Source organism: Labrus bergylta, chromosome 24 (genome assembly GCF_963930695.1).
Source record: "Labrus bergylta chromosome 24, fLabBer1.1, whole genome shotgun sequence".
NCBI classification, from domain to species: domain Eukaryota; kingdom Metazoa; phylum Chordata; class Actinopteri; order Labriformes; family Labridae; genus Labrus; species Labrus bergylta.
Window position 1 is genome coordinate 12,955,261 of NC_089218.1, and position 21,800 is coordinate 12,977,060.

Consider the following 21,800-nt stretch of genomic DNA (forward strand, 5'->3'; position numbering starts at 1 on the left):
TGGTAAATAATAACTTTGCACGTCTATTTCAGAACACAGGTTCATAGGAACGTAATCTACTCTGTCTTACTTTCGATTAACTATTTATGTTTAGGGACCAAAACATTGCAAGTTAGATAAAAAGTATACATTATAAAATACTTTAAGTTGTGACTTTGAACGTGAATCTCCTTTTTGTGTCATTAAAAAAATAAGCCATTATTTCATTATCTTGTGTTATGAAGTAGAAATGATTGGTGAAGTAAGAAAGGGTAAACAATTGATGTTTATTTGTGTGTGTTTGTGCACACATCACACTTTTAGCCACCTGTGCAAAAGTCTCTGCCGCAGATGGGCCACCCCTGTCAAACAGTCTGGACACGCCCTGGGCCATAGTGAATTTGGATAAGATATTAAAACAAAAAGTAAAACAAAAAGGAGCTGTGACATCATTGATAGTATCAGATCAGGTCAAATGAAGAAATAGACTCTTCAGGAATTTTACACAAATAATAAAATAAATCAAGCTTGAATGTTGTATTTTAACCACTGCAGGAGCTTTTACATTGAAACTAACTGAACAAACAACCTCTTCAGACAACAAAATGTCAAGCAAAAAAAAAAAAAATTCAAATTATTTCAACAAAACAATTTTCCTTCATGATTATTGAAACAGAAATACATTCATAGAAATCTATTGCTTTAGTTGACAGCATGCATTTCTTTAAAGTGCGGAAAACATTCATTTGTTAACATCAGTAAATCAACTACTGCATGAAAAATCACTGACTGAACAAAAAATACAAAATAACTGAAATTTGGCACAGCGCAACATTCAGTCCTTAACATACATAAAGTATAAAATAAATCATGTGTTTAGTAAAATAAAACACACAGAGGACTATAAAGCCACGGGTAACACATGGAGCATGAACCCCTTGCATTGATGGATAATAAAAAGGTCACAAAAATGTCCTTTTACTGTTTCTCCTCCGCTTTAAAGCTTCCTTCCTCCATATCTTTGTTCAGTGTCCTTTCTTTAACAGTTTTTGAGTTGCAGATCATTCTTTTATGCATTTCTTCAACATACATGATACATGAGATATTTACAATAAACATGTACCACAAACTGCTTTTACAGTCAATCCTACAATCATCCTACAAGCCTCACCATGTAGAAACAAACTCTTTGTTTGGCCTCTCATTTTCTCTTTTGCCTCTATTTACAAGTAAGAAAGTGACTTCTTCACCACTGATGTAGAGACAAAACCTTCTCATTGGTCCTTTTCTGGCTCGGCAGTGTTTCACGATAGTTGCTCTGGCAGGTTTGTGCATAACCCAAAACTCAAGAAGTGTTGGTTTTACAGCACTGTTTCCACTTTTTTCGTGTATTCAGGTGCTTCCAAAGTCATGTAGAAGAGTGAGGTCCACAACATTTAACCTTTCTGTGAGCTTAAGAATTAACTACCACCGATATTGGCTGATCAGGGAAACCTTAGCACTGCATATTAACTTTTATTTTCAGCAAACTCTCTCTACAGACAAAGATAAAATCCAACGGTGATCAATATCAATATTACCTTTGGACCGGGATCATTTGTTTAAAGTTAAAACGTTCAAACCCTTAAAGATATCAAGAGCCTGTTGGAACTGTTGAGGCTGCCAACAAAGATGTACTTAAAAAAAATCTCTTCTTACATTGTGAAAATAATTTGCTGGCAAGACTGCTATAATTCTCTCTAGTGCAAAATCAAGAAGTCAAAAACTCTTTCCCTGCTGTTTACAAACATGTACATATTAGCAGAACATTGTACTAAAATCACCTTAAAACTCTGCATTCTCTCATTGAGGCTTCCTGCAGGCTTGTGTGTGTGTGTGTGTGTGTGTGTGTGTGTGTGTGTGTGTGTGTGTGTGTGTGTGTGTGTGTGTGTGTGTGAGAGATTGTGGGAGCAGAGTGCGGCTGTGTTTGTCCGGTGTTATGTAGCTTCCCTGTAATGAATGACATAGTAGTCATGGACGTACATCAACACAGCGACAGGCTGGCCGATGATGAGTGATATCCACACTGCTGCGTTGCCATAGTTTCCATTCAGGAACCGACCCACAAACCAAGTCAGAGGAACCTTTAGAGAAGTCAAATTGTGTTTGTCCACGTGTTATTGGTAAATGACAACAGAAAAAAGAAACAGACAGTCTTACCTGAGTGTCTTACCTGAGCCATCATTCCCATAAAGGCCCACAGTCTGAACATCTTCAGAGGAACGCTCACCAGGTACTGCCAAACAAACACAACCCAATGTGTTAATGTAAGAAGTCAAAGCTGATCTTTGGATTTTTTAACTTCATTTATCCTTTAATTTCTTTTCTTTTAATATGTTCTGAATAAAGATATCAACTAATCAAACTTCAGGTATCATGGTTTGGGCATATTAAGCCTTCTGAAGATGTCTGCCTGAAGGACAACACCTTACTAGTGAAGTTCCACTTCATGGTGTTTCAAACAACACAGGAGATTTTTTTATTTGAAATACAGATGGTCGTGTGACTTCCTGTTATTTAAGGTTGAAATTGATTACACTGCATGTTGACTCCAGAAGTGCTAAGGGAAACTAAATTATGTTTCTTTTTGTTTTTTTTACACCTCGTGGAAGAATACAGATACCAGGAAGACTGCGGTTTTAGCCAGAAATTTGTTGGTCCCTCTCTTCAACATTGGCTTATAGAAGTGTGATAAACAAATATCATACACACGCTTGATACTGATCTGTAGTCTGCACCTTGATTTCTTTATTTTGTACTCTGGATTTTATTTGACACAGGTTACAATGAACATGTTGAAACATAACATCACACTAAATCAAACACAGAAAGTGCTCCTGGTAGAGTCGTTCGTTGCTCACCTCAGGCACCACTTGTGAACTGGGATGTTCCAGTTGGCCCAGAAATATGTGACAGTCTCAGAGTTCCTGAAACATGTGAGAGAAATGGCACAGTCACAGAGTATTTTGTTTCAGGACAGTCCTTCAAATCACTTCTGGCTCTGAAGATAATCGGACATATCCAACATCCATGCCTATTTAACATGTGATAATTATTTTAACAAACAAAGGTTAACAGCAAAAATGATTGTGTCTGTTTGAATGCTCACTGCCAGTCTCTGTAGAACTCCCTCTCTCCAAACTGAAGCAGCTCTGCCACAAAATTCATAGAAGAGAGGAAAAACCAATAGAAGAATATTAACCATATCAAATGGTTAGGAACCAAGGAGAGGAGAGGAGAGGAAGAGGAGAGGAGACAAGAGGAGAGGAGACAAGAGGAGGAGAGGAGGAGGGGAGAGGAGGAGAGGAGGAGAGGAAAACATTAGAGACTGTAATTGTGATTGTGTAATGCAAGAGGTAAGTGGTTAAAGGGTTTTTCATTATGAGGTCATGGCAGCATACTGTTGTGTTTCTAATGAATCTTCAGCACATCATGAAACTTACAGCCAGCTTTAGGAGGCGCTCCACCATCTGAGAAAAGTCCATTTCCTGTGAAAGACATAAAAACAGACTTTTTTTCACCAACATTCATCATGTTCATCTACAGAAACTAAATAAGACATTTTTGACTTGTTCAGACTAATTAAGCTCCCACTTTGTAATGGGCCTTTGTATATGTGTGTGAGCACTCACCTGGAATGATTTCATTGAGTTTTGAATGGTTGGTACCATTCACTGGAAAACATGAATGAAAACATATACAATCTGCACTGTTTGATGAATATCTTTGTGTGCATAATGCAATCTGACTGCTTGTCACTGCTTGTTCTGTTAATGTGAGACATACTTGTTGTATCAACCCCACCAACAGCTGCATGAAGAAAAGCAGGTGTCCAGGTCAGCCACCTTTATTTGTCTTAAGCGGACTGTTCCATATGGGCTGCAGAGAGGGGAGAACTTGTCAGGGTGAGTGTGGCCACACTGTGAGCTATCGCCAGAGCTGAACCGTTGACTGAATGCCTCTCTCCTTCCCCTGCACTCGTGTGTCCCACCTCCCACCCCCTCTCCCCCCTCATCCTTGACCTCCACACTCTCTTGAAGCTGTCCGTCACAAAGCAGTAAACCACTGGATTCAGGCAGCTGTTCAAACTGCTCAGAGTGACTGTGATGTGGTAGGCAAGTACATGCCCCGCCCCCTGCCCCATCGCCTGAGTTTCACCTGGAAGTAAATCAACACCTGCCGGACATGGAAGGGCGTGAAGCAGATGGTGAAGACCACTAGGACGGTGGCCAGCAGTCTGACAGCGCGTGCCCTCCTCGCCCGGCTCTGCTGGGGCATCGGGCCGTGGCTGGTGGAGAGGAAACAGACGACCCACAGCCAGCAGGGATGGTGAGGTAGAAAAGGGCAGGAAGGAGCACACAGGAGGAGTTAAACTCCAACGCTGTGGTCTGTAGAGAGAAATATAAACATGTTAAGTGCTTTTTATACATCTTTACATTATATTGCAATCTTGCTCTTTTTTTTAAGTAGGGTTGCTCATTCGGTCAGGTATAGGGGGGCTCATTCTGATATGAAGGGTTGCTCATTTTGTCACCAAGAGTAGTATACACTCCTGTTCAGTACAGACCTCCGATACTTTACAGTCAAAAATACCTAATGACACCTGCTCCACAAACCTACAAGTCACATTATCCCCATAAGGGACCCATCTCCTTATTAACAAACCATTCTGCAAAAAAAAATGTACTGGAGCCCCTTCCACCCCCTTTTGAAATTGTCCCTGCACAGTCAAACAGTCGCCTTAAAGAGTTGCCGATGTGTGTGCCTTCACCAGCTCTTTTCATTTTTAGACTGCAAACTTTCTGTTGAAGGAGGAGCACCTGATACGATCACCTGGCATCATGGGCAGTTCTAGGCAGGGGCCAACAGGGGCCAGTGCCCCTGTAACACAGATCTTGGACCCCCCTGTGGCCACCCATCCAAAAGGAAGGGGTAAATACTGTTACTGAAACAAATATACATCATGATGTTTGTTGCTATTATTTGGCATAATATATTTTAAAAAATTTAAGCGATCATCTTTGTTAATTTTTCAACTGGGTTTAATGTTCTCTCTGACCAAACAACTGGCCCCTGTTTGGCCCCCTCAGTAAAAGTGGTCTAGAGCCGCCACTGCCTGGCGTGGCTTTTCCTGTTACAAGTAAGAAAGCGTACCCTGAATAAGCACATGGAAAAGTGCATGTATTTGTTTGGCTACTGCCTATAATGTCACATTTCCACTTTTTTTTTTTTGTTCTTTCATGTTAGTAAATGTTTATTTTTTTCCCTGAAAGGAGTAGGTGACCACCACTGCAATGATCCATACTGTTCCTGTAGTCCTGCATTTGTGCAGAGTACTGGACGCATGGACGACAGCGAGGTAGGGATCTACACAGATACTGTATGAAGGGAAGTCATACGGATATATTATTATGTATATTATGTTGACAGATTTGATTCACTTTCTATCAGTTTTCAACGCTGACTTAAGGAGTGGCCCACCCACCTGGTTAGAAACAATATGCTACAGTACATGTTGACAAAGTAGCTGAAGGTGTGAATGTATGAGCAGGCCACACAGGTACCTCCGCTGTGATACAGAGCGATGCGAGCGGGTAACGACAGCGCCACCAGCAGGTCGGCTACGGCCAGGTTCATGGTGTAAACCACAGAGGCTGATGAGTGGGTGGAGGCCCGCAGAAGACATAGAGGGCCAAACGGTTGAGGACCACACCGACCACCAGCATGAGACAGTTATACACCTGTAGCAGGTAGAGATATGAAGCATCAGCTTAGTATCAGTCACTGTTGATGTACTGCTCTGATTGCATATTCATTCAGAGTCAAACTGAGTCCAGAGAGCACAGACATCCATCATACAAAACTCTCAAACATTTTTTAAAATCAGTTCAGCAAAAGTTGATGATGAGGTTCTCCTATTAACTGGTGTCTTTTCTTACCATGAGAGACACCCAAACAGATACCAGCGCTCAGTCTTTAAAATGCCCTCTAAAAAGGATGTGACACTTTGAACTTCAGTTTATCACGTGACCTCTTGCGTTGCTTTAAACAGTGCACAGTATTAAAGCAAACCGTGTCAGTGCGTGCTGCTCCTTTAACACACGTGTGTTGAACATGATATATGTGTTTGTCTTAAAGGAGTCCCATAAATCTGATGAATGCGACACATCCTGTTTAAAGACGAGAGGCTCTAGAATCCTCAACGTGCAGACATGGTGCACTTTCAAGAGGTTTAAGTGAATGGATCTATACAAAAACTCAAAATAGAAAAAAAGGAATTTTAAGGATGGGGAAAAAAACAATAAGTGGTGGAAAATTAAAGTTGTATTCAAATCGATAAAAGACAGGTGTGCTGTAATTCACAAGTAGAATCACTCAAGATGCAATGCCCACATTAGGTGTATCAGGTTTGATAAAGCACCCAATCCTAGAGATACATTTTTTTACACGTATGAGCTCATGAGCTGTTGATTAAAAAAAACAATCCCTAAACAACACCTTTGCAGTTATCTTTAAAGTATGACTCCACGGACCCCTAGATGTCTTTCCTTATTAAAAGCAGAGACGGATGAGCTCCTGTCTGTTAACACGTCCTGCCGAGAAAAGGTCTTTCCACTCTTCATCATCATACAGACAGTTACATAAAACATGTCCAAGTGTCTGGATTTAACGACAGAAACAAACCCGCTCACCCCCACATGGTTCCTGATCGTGCTTTTATTATATCTTCATGTTCAAGTTCTGGATGTTCCTCCTGATCTCCTCTGTATTTACCATTATATGCTCAAATTGGATCTTAAAATCTGAAATTGAATCTCTAGCATCCTCTGAACATTTAATTAGCATATATTAGATTTAGACTGAGCAGCAGAATTCACTAATGTTATCTGTAGTGAATCAAAAACTGACAAGCTGCATGTAAGCATAGCTGTGAAAACATAATTTTTGCATCTGGTGAAGTATTTTTATTTTTGGTTCAAACAGGGATAATTCATAAAAATCATTTTACTAAATGAATCTTGGGTTCAGTGCAAACATTCTCTCTGTGAAAATAAACCAAAAAATATAGCATTTTCACAATATGTTTAAATAAAAGACAAAGGTTCAAACAATGAAAACAGGTTGAGAAATGTGTTTGTGACACTTACCTTTTGATGACAGTGAAAGGGGAAAAAATAAGATTCACACATGATATCTTCAAGGTTTGATGTTTAAATCACTTTAGCCTCCGATCTCTACCTTTTCTTTCTTCCTGTTTAATTTATTCTTTCAGACCTTGGTAAGCAGAAAGTAGAGCGTGAGTAGAGAGATGTCTGAGTGGGACGATTCCTCAAGCAGAGCAGAGTGTGGACCTCCTCCTCGTCTCTCTCTCTTGTTGTGCCCCCCTTTTCCCACTGAGGTAAAGTGCAGGTACACAAATTGAAATAAAGAGTCTGTCCCTACTATTTTTTCTATCGATCATCCTCCAGCGTTAATCAGAAGACTGCTGGTCTAAGAAAACATACGAGTTTGATCATAAAGTGTTACTTATACACAAAGTGGATTTGCTTAATGCAAAATGGTTGTTGAGACAGGCAAAGGTTGGAAACAGGCAAGCAGTAAAAACATGAAACAAGGGATTTTGATAGAGGAAGACATGCAAAAAAACTGGGAAGACTGCTGTAAAGTTGGAAAGCTCATTATGGAGGATAAACTGGATCTGGATCTTCACCAAGGATGTTTCAATGATGGATTTGGAAAATAGAATCTGATACAAGTTGGCATAGAAGACTGAAAAAAGTGCATCATTGACATCTTGACAAACAAACACTGTCTTTTATTTGTGAGACACAACGAAGAAGAGAAGGAGTGGACTGTTTCATTAGGGCCCGAGCACGAACCGTGCTTAAATTTTTATTATTCTCCTTATTTTTCATCCGCCACTTTGCGGCAACTTTTGAGGGCCTGAACGTGCCCGAAAACTCACCAAACTTTCCACGGCCATCAGGTCTCGTGAAAAATTTGATAATTTGGTGGTTTCGTAAACGGAGTTTGCAAAATGGCTCAGTGGCGCCCCCTTGAAATTTTCAAAATGGCCTCCCCATAAAGGGTTTTTTCACGTACACTCAAGAAAATTGGTACGCATATTAAGCTCGTCAGGATGGACTAAAAATGCTCTTTCAGCGTTTCAAAAACAGGAAGACAGGAAGTCCACAAATTAAACTTGAATTTCACGATAATGGCCCAAAATTGCTGATTTCAGCCTTCCTATTTGAACGCACTCGTCCGAGGGCGCTCATCTGATCGGCGCAAACTCAGTGTCAGTGCGTTCTAGACAGGCTCAACATATCTCGTTGTGCGCTGCACGTTATTTTGTCAAAGGGCGTGGCCGTGGCGTGTGTTTGAAGTTTTTTGAGCGTTTTGGGAACTTGCCAAAAAAGTAAATGCTTATATCATGTTCAGTCATATTATGATTTCTCATGCATGATACAGAGCCTGCCCTGAACACATCCATGATTGACATTTCTTCATTAGTTACAGTGCCACCTGTTGACAACAGGAAGTTACTGCTTCTCAATTAGCATTAGCCATTGCTACACGGTATTGTATTGCCATACAACACTTTCAAGCTCAAACGCCTACGTCCAACGCTGTCGCCATACAGACGCGTCGCTTGCCATCAAACAGGAAGTAGTTTTTTCACGGGCTTAACATAGTCGTACTGTCCTGAAACTTCATACATGTAATCCTGGTAGTAAAGTCAAACATCTTATACCGTTTAAGTGAGTGGGCATGGCTTAATGGCTCAGTGGCGCCCCCTACAATATTTCAAACATTCAGCCCCTGCAGCACGTTGAACCTACAATTCTGAATTTTACTATGCATTTCCAACATGACAAAACCAACAGGAAGTCCACAAATCACATCGCCATCAAACAGGAAGTGGCTGTAACTCTTACATACTTTGTCTGATCTTCTTGAAATTACAATACTCTAAACACATTGACATAACAATATTCAACTTTAACCATAGCGCCCCCAAATGCAAGGACTAAGTACTACATCATACATACTTTCTCGGTGCCTATTTCAGCATACCATAGTACGACTTTTACACAAATCGGACTGCACGGCCTGCTGCTTAGCCACGTTCCGCTGCTGCTGCACTCCCGCGGTCGCAACACACCCCGACATGCACAGGGGTGCAAGGGCCCTTCATCACCGCTTGCGGTTTTAATTTCTTATTGTTTTCTTTGCAAACTTTCACTTCCTGGAAAGTGCAGTGACATTTGTCAAATATCTATCCTGCTGCAGATATTTCACTAAGAACTCCCTTAATGCTGTTTGTCTGAACGCAGAATAAATGAGGCCATCTTTGTTTCTTTGTTGTTGTACAGCTAGCTTGAGCCAATAAATAAAATGTGGACTATACCAAATCCCACCCACCAAATTGTGTCGACATGAGGGCTGTCAGCATCAAAGCGTCAATCACTATGCAGTTATTGCGTTAATTTTGTCCCTTTTGGGCCACTGTAGGTAATAGTCTCCCAGTAGTCGCAATGATGAAAAAGAATGCATGTTTCGCAGAGTCCACCAGCTGCTGTCTTCACTTAACTCGGATGTCCTTCATCAACTTGTTTGCCGGAGAATTCCGCCTCATGACCAGCTGCAGGAGTTCATCTGTGTGTTGTTATTCACTGTGCAGATTTGAACAGGAACAGTGCAGTAGGCCTTTATTTCAATATGGTAGTGCTTTTCTCTCATACAGCGTTAGTGATCTGTCACACGATAGGTTACATTCAGTATGGCCACGAGTAAAACAATAACATGACACAATTAACTCTGCCTTGAGGCCACAGAAAGACATTTTTTACATAAATAACCTCACCCTGGACAGAACATGTGACGCAGAGATCTCGCACGCTGATACAGAAGCATGCACTGCAGCTCTTGAGATCTCTCAAAAATATGACACAACTTGTTGATTCAAGTCATAATCTTTGTTTTTTAAACGGTCATTTACAGTTTAATTTCTTGATAGCTGAAGAGTGGTAAAGTATCATGCTGAACGTAAATCTGACAAAAAAAGGTAGCACTGATTTATTCCTTAAATCTGGTGATGTATGAAAATGTTCCATCGAGGTGAAAAACGGCTCGCTGCTGCAGTCTGTCATGAGATGCTGAACACGTGTGTGAACTTATGACTAACCATAGGAGATGGAAATAGATACAAAATATAAAATCTGTTAAAGGATAAAAAAAAAAAAGTTTATAAAAGCATATTAAAACGTCAAAGACAAAATTAAGATTACACACAAACGACTCAACATGGATTAGGAATCAACACAAAAAGACACGCCTCAATTCAACATTTCTTGTGCAAAAATATTTCCCATAAGGAATGAAACGATTTGTCATGACAACATGTGATGGCACGTCGATGTTTCCTTTCTCAAAGGATAAGATAGTCAAATATAGAATTCAGACGATTATTGAGGAAAAGGGAGTTTTAAAATCCCCCCCAAAGGCCTTTTCTCTCAACGTGAACGTCTTCCAAGTGCAAACTGTTGCCTCACAGGTCACAACAGATCTGATTACAATAAAGGTTTTTGGTCAAACATTACATTTCAGAAACAGTTCCCCCTTTTTAATGCACAATCCGTAGGCTGATTTCTCCTTCAATGATGATTGTATTCTACACTTTGATCTCTTATTAATCTATGATATGTTCTTTAAACCCCAACATTTACAGGACAGTGTATGAAACTGTCTATTCCACATCGTTCACATGCTAGGGGTAGCCTAAGCTAACCATGACTTAGCTGTTTCTGCTGAGATGTAGTCAAAGCCTAAACATTAACATTGTGTTTAGAAATGTATTTGACTGATGTGACCAAGCTAGTGCTATTGAGTTGGACAATAACATCAATATAGCAGCTACATAGAGATTTCACTTTTTTTCAGTTGTAAGTAGCTTATACTGAGGATATTTGTAAATACTGACATATACATTGACCAGTATTTTCATTACAGATAGTTATGAAATTTGCTCAAAGCTTCTTTTACCTGTCGAAGAATCCAGAAGGAAGGCTAATGTTTTAAGCTAGCTTGCTAAAACATTTAAATTCCAGTGGAACTAAAATAAACAGACATTGTTGATGGATGGAGGTTTGGTTAGCTTTTTTTATGTATTTTTTTTCTTCTATATTGAGATAGTTGTTGGTTTAACTATTTTAAGCTAACTGTTAGCGTTGAGCGTAAGCTAGCTCTCACTGATACAACAGAATCCAGGAGGAAGGCTAATGTCTAAAGCTAGCATGCTAACAGTATTTGTAAAAATGTTTCAATTCCACTGGAACTAAAATACACAAGCAATGTTTGATTCTTTTTTGCAACGGATTAGATAGGACCATACTCTGTGATGGATGGAGGTTTGCTAAGCTTTTTGAATGTCTTTTTTTCATCAACAAAGTTGTTGGTTTAATGATTTTAAGCCAACTGTTAGCGCTTATTGTAAGCTAGCTCTCAATGATACAACAGTCAATGGCAAATTAGCCACAGCTAATTCCTGTCATATGTTATCAGACCCTAAAACAAAGATTTAACACCAAAATTGTCCCTTGTATGCATAGGCCTACTGGTTTCCATGATTAGAAAGCATTTCTGAGAACTTACAATCAAGCTAGTAGCTTAGCTTCCATCATTGCTCTTCTCCAGCTTATATTACATTTGAATCCTAATTAATACGATTGTTTCATTAAAATCAGTCCTATAAGTTTTTAAAAACTCTTAATAGTAGTTAGCTGAGTGTATATTTATGTGCAGAACTGTTGCCTTCAGGTTCAGGTGACAGGCTAGCCTGTCTAAGCAGTATTTTATACTCCACAAAAACACGTTTTGATTGAATTTAAAAGGAATGGCGGAAAATACGTTAAGAGCAAATGATTATCTGGTCATGGTTGCAGTTTCAGAAATTATAACTGCTGATTGGAAACAAAAAAATTGCACTTTTAGCTGTATTAGCTATCTATGCTAAAAACGCTTCTCCATAGCCTGCGCTTGCTTTCATTCTGGTCCAAACACCCCGTTTAAAGATGAGGATGTCCTACAAGAGTGGTTAAACAAATCAACAACTGCCTGGTTGCTGATGTCACCACCTTAGCTCAATCTGGGCCCAGGAACATCCTTGTAATATCACTCAAACACCTGCTTTAATGTATCTGGGGAAGCAGGATGTTGTTAGTTATTAGTCTTTCTTAACCCATCAATGGATTCTGCTTAATTTTGCGGGGTGCAGAAATAGGTTTGTGAGCCGCAGTAATAATTCTGAGGCGTGGAGTAGAAGTTACTGTGATGATGATGATGGTGGACGTTGTTGTTCTGCGGGGTGGAGTAATAGTTGTGGTGGTGATGAGGATGAGTCTGGATGTTTCCATAGGCAAAGAGGAGGGGGGCCGTGGAGGAAGAGGGCTGCTGCCCGGTTGTTAAGCCAGCTGTCAGGTTCCCATTGCGCTGGATGGAACCGTACCAACTCGACGTACCAAGTTGGGGAGTTGTTGAGAGGAGGCTGTGAGACAATAAAGGGAAAAAGAAAGATCAATCACAGGCCATTGATTTTTCAATGTGTCCGTGCTTATGTGTGTGTGCCCACCTGGCTCGATCACTCCTACTATTGATCCCTCGGGACAGGTCGTCATCACTATCGTACCGTCGAGGATTGTCAAAGAAATATGCTCTGGAGCTGAAGCTGTGGCTGTTGATCATCCCTCCAGGAGCCTGACAGATAAAGATGTGTTTTTAAAGTTTACAGCTCAGAAAAGATTACAGTCCAATCTGAGCGATTACTGATAGCATTTTTTGCCTACCAGGTTTTGGTTTGGTCTCTGCACTCTGAAGAAAACCACCACCAGGCTGGTAGGAAGCAGCTCCCAGAAGAAGAGAATGATCCCGAACGCGATGTAGGCTTCACCGCTGACCTCCTGCACATCAGCCTGTAACACACACAGCAGGGGGTGTATGTGTGCCAAGTCGTCATCCAATTTACAAAAACAACCTTTTCACTTGATGAGGCACTGATTTGGATCAATAGTTGGCTAATTGCTAAAGTGAATAGGTACAGTCCTTGGGAGGGTTTAAAAAAAAGCATTCAAGCAGGCATTTCTTACATTCATCATTATTCTACAGTGGCTGGGAAGTGCAAAGCAAAATTACAAAGTGTGAAACACTTTTGCAAAATTTGAGACAAATTTACATTTTCAAAAACATTTTTACATTTCATAAAACAAAATTACAAAACCAAAACACTTTTACCTCGTAAAAATGTGTTTTATAAAATATAAATGTGTTTTTTCCTCTGTAAAAGTTTTTTGGTTTTGTAATTTTGTTTTATGAAATGTAAAAAAATATTTTCAAAATGTAAAATTGTCTCAAATTTTACACTTTGTAATTTTGCTTTGCACTTCCCAGCCACCGTATTATTCTGTAGTTTCAGTTTTTGTTTGTGTATCGCTCCTCCATTTCAATGACCAAATCATTCCCTGGATTTGTCATTCGATTTTAAAACTATTTTCACAAACAGAGCAACACACTAACCATTTTTAAAACACTTTAAAGTAGAATTATAGAAAAATTATGTTCGATTTGTAAAAAATAAAAAATAAAAAAAATAATCACAAGTTGCTCCTGCAATTCCCTGTAGTGCCACTAGGGGTAGTAGCACCCCAATTAGAGGAAAAACTGCACAGAACATCACAACCAACAGAAAATCAAGATCATATTTTTTAAAGCTGCTTTTTCAAATTGTGAGTGTAGAAGTGTAGCTAGCAAAAAGTCCATATTTTTTCATTCTGTCTTGTTTGTTTGTATATTTCATTGATATATATATATATATATATATATATATATTTTTTTTTATTCTTTTGACGCTGTTTGTCTCACTAGAAGGACAGACCTTCATGCCGTCTGACAAGAGTTACATAAGACTTTAATCAATCCTCTAAACTGACTCTATAAGAAAGTGAATTTACTGAAATGTTAAACTGTTCCTGTAAATCAGCCATCAATGGTCTGGCCTTTCCCCTTCCCATTATCCACTTTCAGACATGGTGGTTAAGCTAATTCTGCTCTGACAGTGTTGTGGGTTCAGTGCACTAGCTTTAGGTAAATTGATTACCTCAGGAACATTTTTGTGTTTTATTCTAGCCAGGGATGCAGGGTTATTTAAGATGAGGATAACTACCATCTTGAAGTACAATAAATTATTCACTTTTTAATCATGCAGAGATGTAATAGTGTATGTGTTGTGCAGTAATGTTGCTGTATACACCTCTGTACATCAATGCTCATGGATAGGATAAAAAAAAAGGTTGAGATGGTTGGGCTGACATCTGGTGTACGGACAGATTAAAGGAATCATTTGTAATGTCAGATTATGTGGATGTCTGAGGGTGTGTATCATGTCAAACACACACACACAAACAAACAAACAGGATGGAGCCCTTTAGAGCCCTGATGTAGGTCAGGACACACACACACACAGAGTCACCCACCCAGACACACACACACACACACACACACAGAGAGCCACCCACCCAGACACACACACACACACACCCGCGGTTATTTATAGGCAAACAAAGCCCTTTACCCCACTAAGCATTGCCTCCCCAAATCTCCTATAAGATGGATTGTCCACACCGGGTTCCTGACTAGATGAAAGCTTTTTTTCTCTTCATAACCGAACACACTTGCAGTACCTGATCCGAGACGCTGTACCAGCCGTAGTTGAAGGTGCTGGGTCTGTCTTGTGGGGACATGGCCACCACTACCAGGTTGTAACAGGCTCTGGATGTGTAGAGTAGGATCACCATGGCTCCAATAGCGGTTGCTTGGCACACTGATGTACCCTGAGGAGGGGGGCGAGAGTTACTGCTTATTACAAGCTCACGCTCATGTATCAGTCGGCTGCTGGCCTCTCATTGAATGTCAGATATGGGCCACAGTTTCATCAACCGAAATGACTGAGGCCTGTCCTGCACCAAAATGTCACACTATGAGCGAGCAATGTAAATGTAGCATTCTGTGCATGTCTGCGCTCCATAATCGTCTGTAGCGACGTGTTTAGTTTGAATATAATCGTCACTAGCGCAAAAAATGTTGTGCAATGTGAATGCATGCGGGGATATTGACGAGACACTAGTACAGATACTTTACCTGAGTTTAATACAAATTAGCGAGACGAGCATTTGCATACCTTTGATTCTAGGTACACATTTGCCGAGGACATCTTGGCGATCTTGAAGATGCAGAAAGCCAGAGACACGGCACACAGGACAAAGAGACTGTCGTTGATCAAGACCCGGGCCAGGACTGCATGTCTGACCCCCCCGTCACTGCAGACAGAAAGGTGATCAACACAAAGACACTCTCACACACACACGGGCACTTAGGGAGGTTTTCATGTTTTCTTTGTTTACCTCGGTGATTCAGAGCGCTCCAGAGCTCCTTGCACTAACAACGCACACGTTAAATTCACCACCAGGAAAAATATGCCGAGACACAAGAAGAACAAACGCAGAGGAATCCTGGAGGAGAGAGAGAGCGACACACAGATAGTAAGAGGGCGGCCAAAAAAAAGTATATATTAGATGAAAATCACATTCTAATTCATGGTGCTGAAAGTAGAAATGAACAAAAAATAAAATGTGCATGGGAAGGAGAAGGATGACAGACACATTTAACTTAAAATATATAAAAGCGTTGATGTAGGAGGGCCTTACTTGTATTTGGTGAGCTCTGGGGAATACTTGGCTTTAGCCTTAAACATCACCTGAAAACAAAAAAATATATAATCACCACACAAGATCTGTTATTTATATAAAAACACATTTTAATGACTTGTTCATAATCCAGGGCAAAGCATCTTCTTATTTACTGTACACGCTCAAATGAGCTTACAGGCTTAACAATGGTTGATTAGTGAGCAATTAAGGGATTTTAAGAACTCAATGAAGTTTGATCTGAAAATCCCATTATTGGTACAATTTTCCACTCTAAGTGTAGAAGTTATCAAACAGGAAAAGTCAAACCACCCATGTGCAGATGATTCTGCAAATCAGTTGTTTGGGGTTGAATTACTGCTGAAAGTAGAATATTATTAATCATGCAAATTTAAGCAAACGTTATCTAAAAATGTGTGTGTGTGTAAATATGTGATCACAGACGAGCGCAAAGAGAAAATAAGGGTTATGAATGCATCTGTGTCCTTTTCAAATCATCATTAAAAGAAAAAAAAAAGTCATTCCAGGAAGTGAGTGAACCACATCAGTCGAGGCCAACGTCCTAGATTAATGTATTCAAAATGTGACTCTGTACAGTTTGATATGCTGATTGTACTGAAGTAGAGCTTTGTTACAAAGGGGGCAATCGGGAACAGGTTAGAGTAATACACAGCATCACTGTTGATATCACACTAAACCTGATTAAGCACCTCGTTGGGGCGATTCAATGAAGCTTGAATAGAAAAGATGTTTGGGTAAATCTAAGGGAATAACATGCCAGACAAATGTATGTCCAAATCCTCTTAATGTTATAAAGCAATCCTGCTAAACGAGGTGCTGCACAGCTTAAGGTCTATCCCGTTGGAGTCACCTGAATAGACTGACCTCTGGTCGAGAGCGTTGAAAGCAAATAAAAACTTTTTGTGGCATTCGAGCAATTGTGCAGCCAGGCATATCTTCTTTTTGCGCTAAAATCCTGATTTTGTTTTCCTGCTTGATGTCAATCTACGGCTAATGCTGCAGAATATAGATTAGTATAAATCAGGCTTTACGCCATTGATGAGCCAGGATTGTAACATTTCTACTAGTTTAATGTTGTGTGCTTTTATAATGTCTTCAAAGTGTAGATAAGAAGGGCAAACTAGCCAGAAGCTAATATTTTACTATGCAAACGATGTAGTAGTGACAGTTACACCTTAATGCAAATATACAGTTTAGTGTGGCTATAGGTGATAAGCTAAAGATGAAAAATCAAACAAGAGTAAACAAGTCCAATGTATGTGTGCAGAAGCTGGGACGCTGGCCTCAACCGATCAAGTTCATTGACTTCCCTGAATGATGTTTTGATTTGTGAAACATGTCGACGTACAGACAAACAGGCTGACAGAACACTTCTCTTATCTGTCAGACTGGGATTAATAATGATAAGTGATATTAAACAAGAGCTGCCATGGTGACCAAGCTCTCGAGAGTTGCTCAACATTGTCAACAGCAGCGGGTTCAAAACGCAGACACTTGGCCTTTTGTGGAAGAATGTAGGGCAGGGGGAGGTAATTTGTAACCGAGAAATGTAGCAAGCAGCCAAAACACTGTCACACTGCATACTTTATGTGTAATATATACAGTATGTGTGCATGTGTTCCCCATAAATATAAGTCAAATGTTGCTGAATTGGTCTATTTCTTCCAATCGTTTTATATACTAATTCCCATGATCATTTTCTTCAACCATAAGGAACTCAATTTCAAAAAGGGGAAGTAAATCATGGGTCATCATGAAACATGCCTGACTCATCAGAAAAAAAACACTACACTCAACTATTTCCACACATGGCTGTCAGGCGCAGAGCGTGTCATGGTGGCATGATGTTATATCAGCGTTTATGACGATCAGAGAGTTCAACATTTAAGAGGCAGTGAGGCACTAATGCAGGATCGCTGTTGGAACATGGGCTGAACAAATTATTAATCATACTGAGCTACCAATTTGTTAACTGACTCTGCTTGTGTTTAAGCAGTCTAGATGGCTCTGTAGTTTCAGTTTCTTAAGGCCAAATGTGTGCAGTAGTCGTAATATACACATCTTAATACTCTGAGTTTATGACTATAGAAAAATTATTCAATTAAATTTTTTCAATCAATTTTTATTTGTACAGCGTCAACTCATAGCAAGTGTTATCTCGAGACACTTTACAGAAAGCAGGTAAAAGACCTTACTCATTGTTATGTTACAAAAAGCAGGTAAAAGACCTGACTCATTGTTATGTTACAAAAAGCAGGTAAAAGACCTTACTCATTGTTATGTTACAAAGACCCGGCCTATCCATCATGAGCACTTTAGCAAAGCAGCAAAAGTTACAGTGGTAAGAAAAAACTGCCTTATTAAAAGGCAGAAATCTTCGGCTGGATCCTCGGCTCATGACGAAACAGCCTTCACAGGCCTAGACTGATAGATATCTCAGGTCTGACATGAAACCACAAACAGGGAAAAATGTGTTCAATGAGCAGGTCAGTCACAAGGTTTCCCCTACATCTATGGAAATACTTCTTTAACCCTTTAGTGACAGTGGAGATGCATGTGACTGCTGATGCCACCATATATGTAATGTCAGTTTTATTGCTAATACTCTAAGTATCCCAACAATCAAAGACATTTATTTAAAGGGAGTCAACTGTTTATGCTTTAATTGAGCAGCTAATGGGGGTAAATGTTTATCCAGCAGTCATATGACACAGCTGGTTTCATTACCTAATCTTCACTCGGCCTGTTGAACGAGCTTCACACTCTCACATGTGATTGAGATACATAATGTTTTTCTCCTTTCAAGCAGTGACTGAACCGGTGTGATGATGCGACCAACTGAAACTCTGAAGTGTGTAGGTGTTTTGTTTTTCTCTGGGACTGAACAAACAGGGCTTTGACTGAGTGGGCAGGTGTTAAACAACTGTGACCGACCAGCTGCGTCCTTCTACCATCAACGCACAGTTGATGAGAATACGATGCTGACGGAAACATTTGCTCCTGTGAATGAAAAACATCAGCCAACATTTCTCACCAATGGATATTAGCTAGCTACATTAGCGTAGCGTTCAAGCTAACAGCAACCCAAAACCAGTGGTTTATATCAGACCACCCAGAGATTTAATCTGTATGATAGCTGCAGGACGGTAAAAACCGCTCCTACTGAAGCAGTTCAAACAAAAACAAGGATTTAAAGTTACTTTGCTCCACATCGTTCACCCAAAATACTAGCTAAATGTGAAACAAAACATTTAAGGAAAAATAGCATCACAGCCTTCTTTGCGGGGGTTAATGAAGAAGATTGATACCAATGACTGTCTGTTTGACACATATTAAACTAAAGCTGTTAGCTTAGCTTAGCATAAAGACTTAAAACAGGGGTAAACTAGCCTAGCTTAATCTTAGTTTAACAACGAATTTACATGTTGATTCTAATATCTTTTTACACATTTTCACCCACAATACTGACTAACCTAAACAGGTAATTAGCATCTCATGGCCAAGCCAGGAGATGCTTAGCTTAGCATAAAGTCTGAAAACTGGGACAACAGCTTTCCTAGCTAATAAGTTTTAACAATGAGTTAACATGTTGTCTCTAATCTCTTTCTTACAAACATCAAGACTGTAAAAAAAATGAAGCTGTATCGTTAAGGGAGGTCATGTGAGGGACTGTTTCTTAGCTAGGTGCAACTTCCTGGAATAGCTGCTGCTATCTCACTCTTCCTGCCAGTTGACACAATGTGGCACTATTCCTTTACAATCATGTGGTATTTTCAGATAACAAGACTACTTTCACACAGTGACCTTATCCTTACTTTGCAAAAAACAATGATAATCCTTATCATCTAAGCCTATTGGCTAGTTGCAGCTAAGAGCTAGCTTAATTTAAGTTCAGGCTGTTAAAATATTTGCCTGAAAGTGTTATGACAAATGTGTTTAAAAAGAAATCAGCTTAAGGTCTTCATGAAGCTTCTCAAACAAAAGGCCCAAAACAAAGATATTAAAAAATAATAATATATTATATTATGATAATGAATATGATATTAAAAATAAATCTAATTTAATAAAGACGAAAACAATGAAAATCAAAATATCTTCAGAATTATAAAGATATAAGTAGAATATCCTTTTCTCAATATATTTTAAACTCCTAACCAGCTACCAGATTGATATTTATTATTAATATAAATCAACATGTTACCCTATTATTATAAATAACTGAGCAGGCTATGCCATGGGCCCTTTAAAAGCCTTTTGGGAGCTGTAGTTTTTTGAATAACTGGTGATTATCTGATGCTTGTTTACTGGGATTGCATTGCAACAAGATGTTTGTAAAAATGTTTATTTTTGGATTGAGTGGGTACACTTTAACTAGAATTGGGTTATCATCCTAGCAGAGCTTTTGACCAAAGGGCAGTGGGGGGGATGATGGGGAAAGGAATTAAGGACATTGTATGAAGAGAAAGGAGATTCCAGAAAATATAGTTGAATTAAATACTTTTCACTGGTATGGAAGTTAAATAGAAATGTGCAGAGTCAGCAGTTTTGTGAAACCAGGTCACACACACAAACCCTGTGTGTGCGCGCTCACACACACACACACACACACACACACACACACACACACACACACACACACACACACACACACACAATCTCTTTATCTCGAATCCACAGACACATACAGATAGTGCAGATCTTACCTGTGTGAAGTAAAGGTTGAGCAGGCATAATGTGAAGAACTGAAGGCAAACAGGGCAGCAGTAGAGCAGCCAGTAGGCCAGGGGCTGCAGCTGGTTGGCCTGCACCACATTTTTAAAGTAGAAAGAGAAGAGGGTCGTCCTCAGTGCTGCCCACAGCAGACACAGAAACAGAAACACACTCTGGTAGCTGAAGCGCTTGTGTCCGTAGTGCAAAATGAGCCAGAGCTGCAGGTAGACGAAAACAAACAGGAAAGAGTAGAGGACGGTGTAGATGATAGTTAGACTGAGCTCCAGTGTTGGGGAGATTGCAGCTCCATGGGACTCCTTCAGTGGGGTAAACAAATGGGAATTAACCTCCTCTCCTGCCGGAAACATCTCCACTGGCGGCTCACACTTAGCACATTGGAGGCTGTAAAGGGATAAAAACACTAAAACTGGGTCAGACCTGGACTAAATTCCCCGTGGCTGACAAGAAGACGAGGGTATTCGGGTATTATGTGCCATAAAGGCAGTTTATTCTGTAAAGAAGTGGCATGATGAAACTGCGTTGTGGTTAAAAATCCGAGATAAGGTCTGGGGTTTTGTTTTTTAAGAAGCGCCAGGAGAAAAAACAACAAGACTGAAACAGAAAACAAAAGAGATAGGTCCCCATCTAGATCTCTGCAAAGCTCCTCTCTGCAAAAAACAACTTAAGGGGGGGAAAACCTCCAGATCAGCTGTGATGCAGTTTTAGACCCGCCCCCTTGTTCTCAATGAAAGCGGAAACTAATTCTTAACAGGCCGCCATCTTGGCTCAACACTAGATTCATTTGCTTTTGGAGCAGCGGGCTCCAGAGCCACAGACGCTTGACAGTTTCCGAGCTAAACCTCCTAAGTGAGACCTCCTCCTGCCCACTTTTCCGACGTGCCGCGTTATTGGCTAATTCTGCCACCCAACCTCCACTGTTTTTTTCTTTCTATTGGTCCACAATGATGTCAGCTGCGATAGAGCCCGCCCTCTCTGCGCTCCATTTGTTCAAGTCGAAACCGTACCCTCATTTTATTGGCCCAAAGGCACGTGGGCGTCTCTTCACAGGCATCAAAACAAGTCGCGGACATTTCACGTCAAGTTGAAGAGCGGTAGCCAACGATTCCGGCGAATTGTGTCGCCTTCAAAATAAAACTGGAGAAAATAATGCTAATACCATGGCTAATACTTAAGCTTTTTTTTTTTTTTTTGGTGAATTCAAAGCAAAAGAGATAATACTATTATCAGTTAAATTTGTATAGCTTCACAGAGTGTCTATCACTCGAAACTACT

General features: G+C 40.0%; 1 protein-coding gene and 1 pseudogene across 1 annotated transcript; both read right to left on the minus strand.

Moving 5' to 3' along the window:
- Window positions 1-191: 191 nt before the first annotated feature.
- On the minus strand, window positions 192-6,134 carry LOC136178192 (G-protein coupled receptor 20-like; annotated as a pseudogene).
- Window positions 6,135-9,714: 3,580 nt separating this feature from the next.
- On the minus strand, window positions 9,715-21,190 carry gpr137c (G protein-coupled receptor 137c). The gene is made up of 8 exons (XM_020650751.3): window positions 20,501-21,190; window positions 15,777-15,826; window positions 15,474-15,581; window positions 15,251-15,389; window positions 14,754-14,903; window positions 12,864-12,989; window positions 12,650-12,774; window positions 9,715-12,565 (listed from the first exon to the last, which is right to left on the minus strand). Exons 1-8 carry the CDS (start codon window positions 20,873-20,875, stop codon window positions 12,277-12,279), a joined length of 1,362 nt encoding a protein of 453 aa, XP_020506407.1. The 5' UTR covers window positions 20,876-21,190; the 3' UTR covers window positions 9,715-12,276.
- Window positions 21,191-21,800: the final 610 nt, after the last annotated feature.

Excerpts from the sequence above, each read along its gene's own strand:
- gpr137c (XM_020650751.3), bottom strand. The coding sequence starts at position 20,875 with ATGTTTCCGGCAGGAGAGGAGGTTAATTCCCATTTGTTTACCCCACTG. Across the intron at positions 12,775-12,863 it reads AGAGACCAAACCAAAACCTG|GCTCCTGGAGGGATGATCAA; the intron begins GTAGGCAAAAAA and ends TTTATCTGTCAG. Across the intron at positions 12,566-12,649 it reads AGTAGGAGTGATCGAGCCAG|CCTCCTCTCAACAACTCCCC; the intron begins GTGGGCACACAC and ends ATTGTCTCACAG.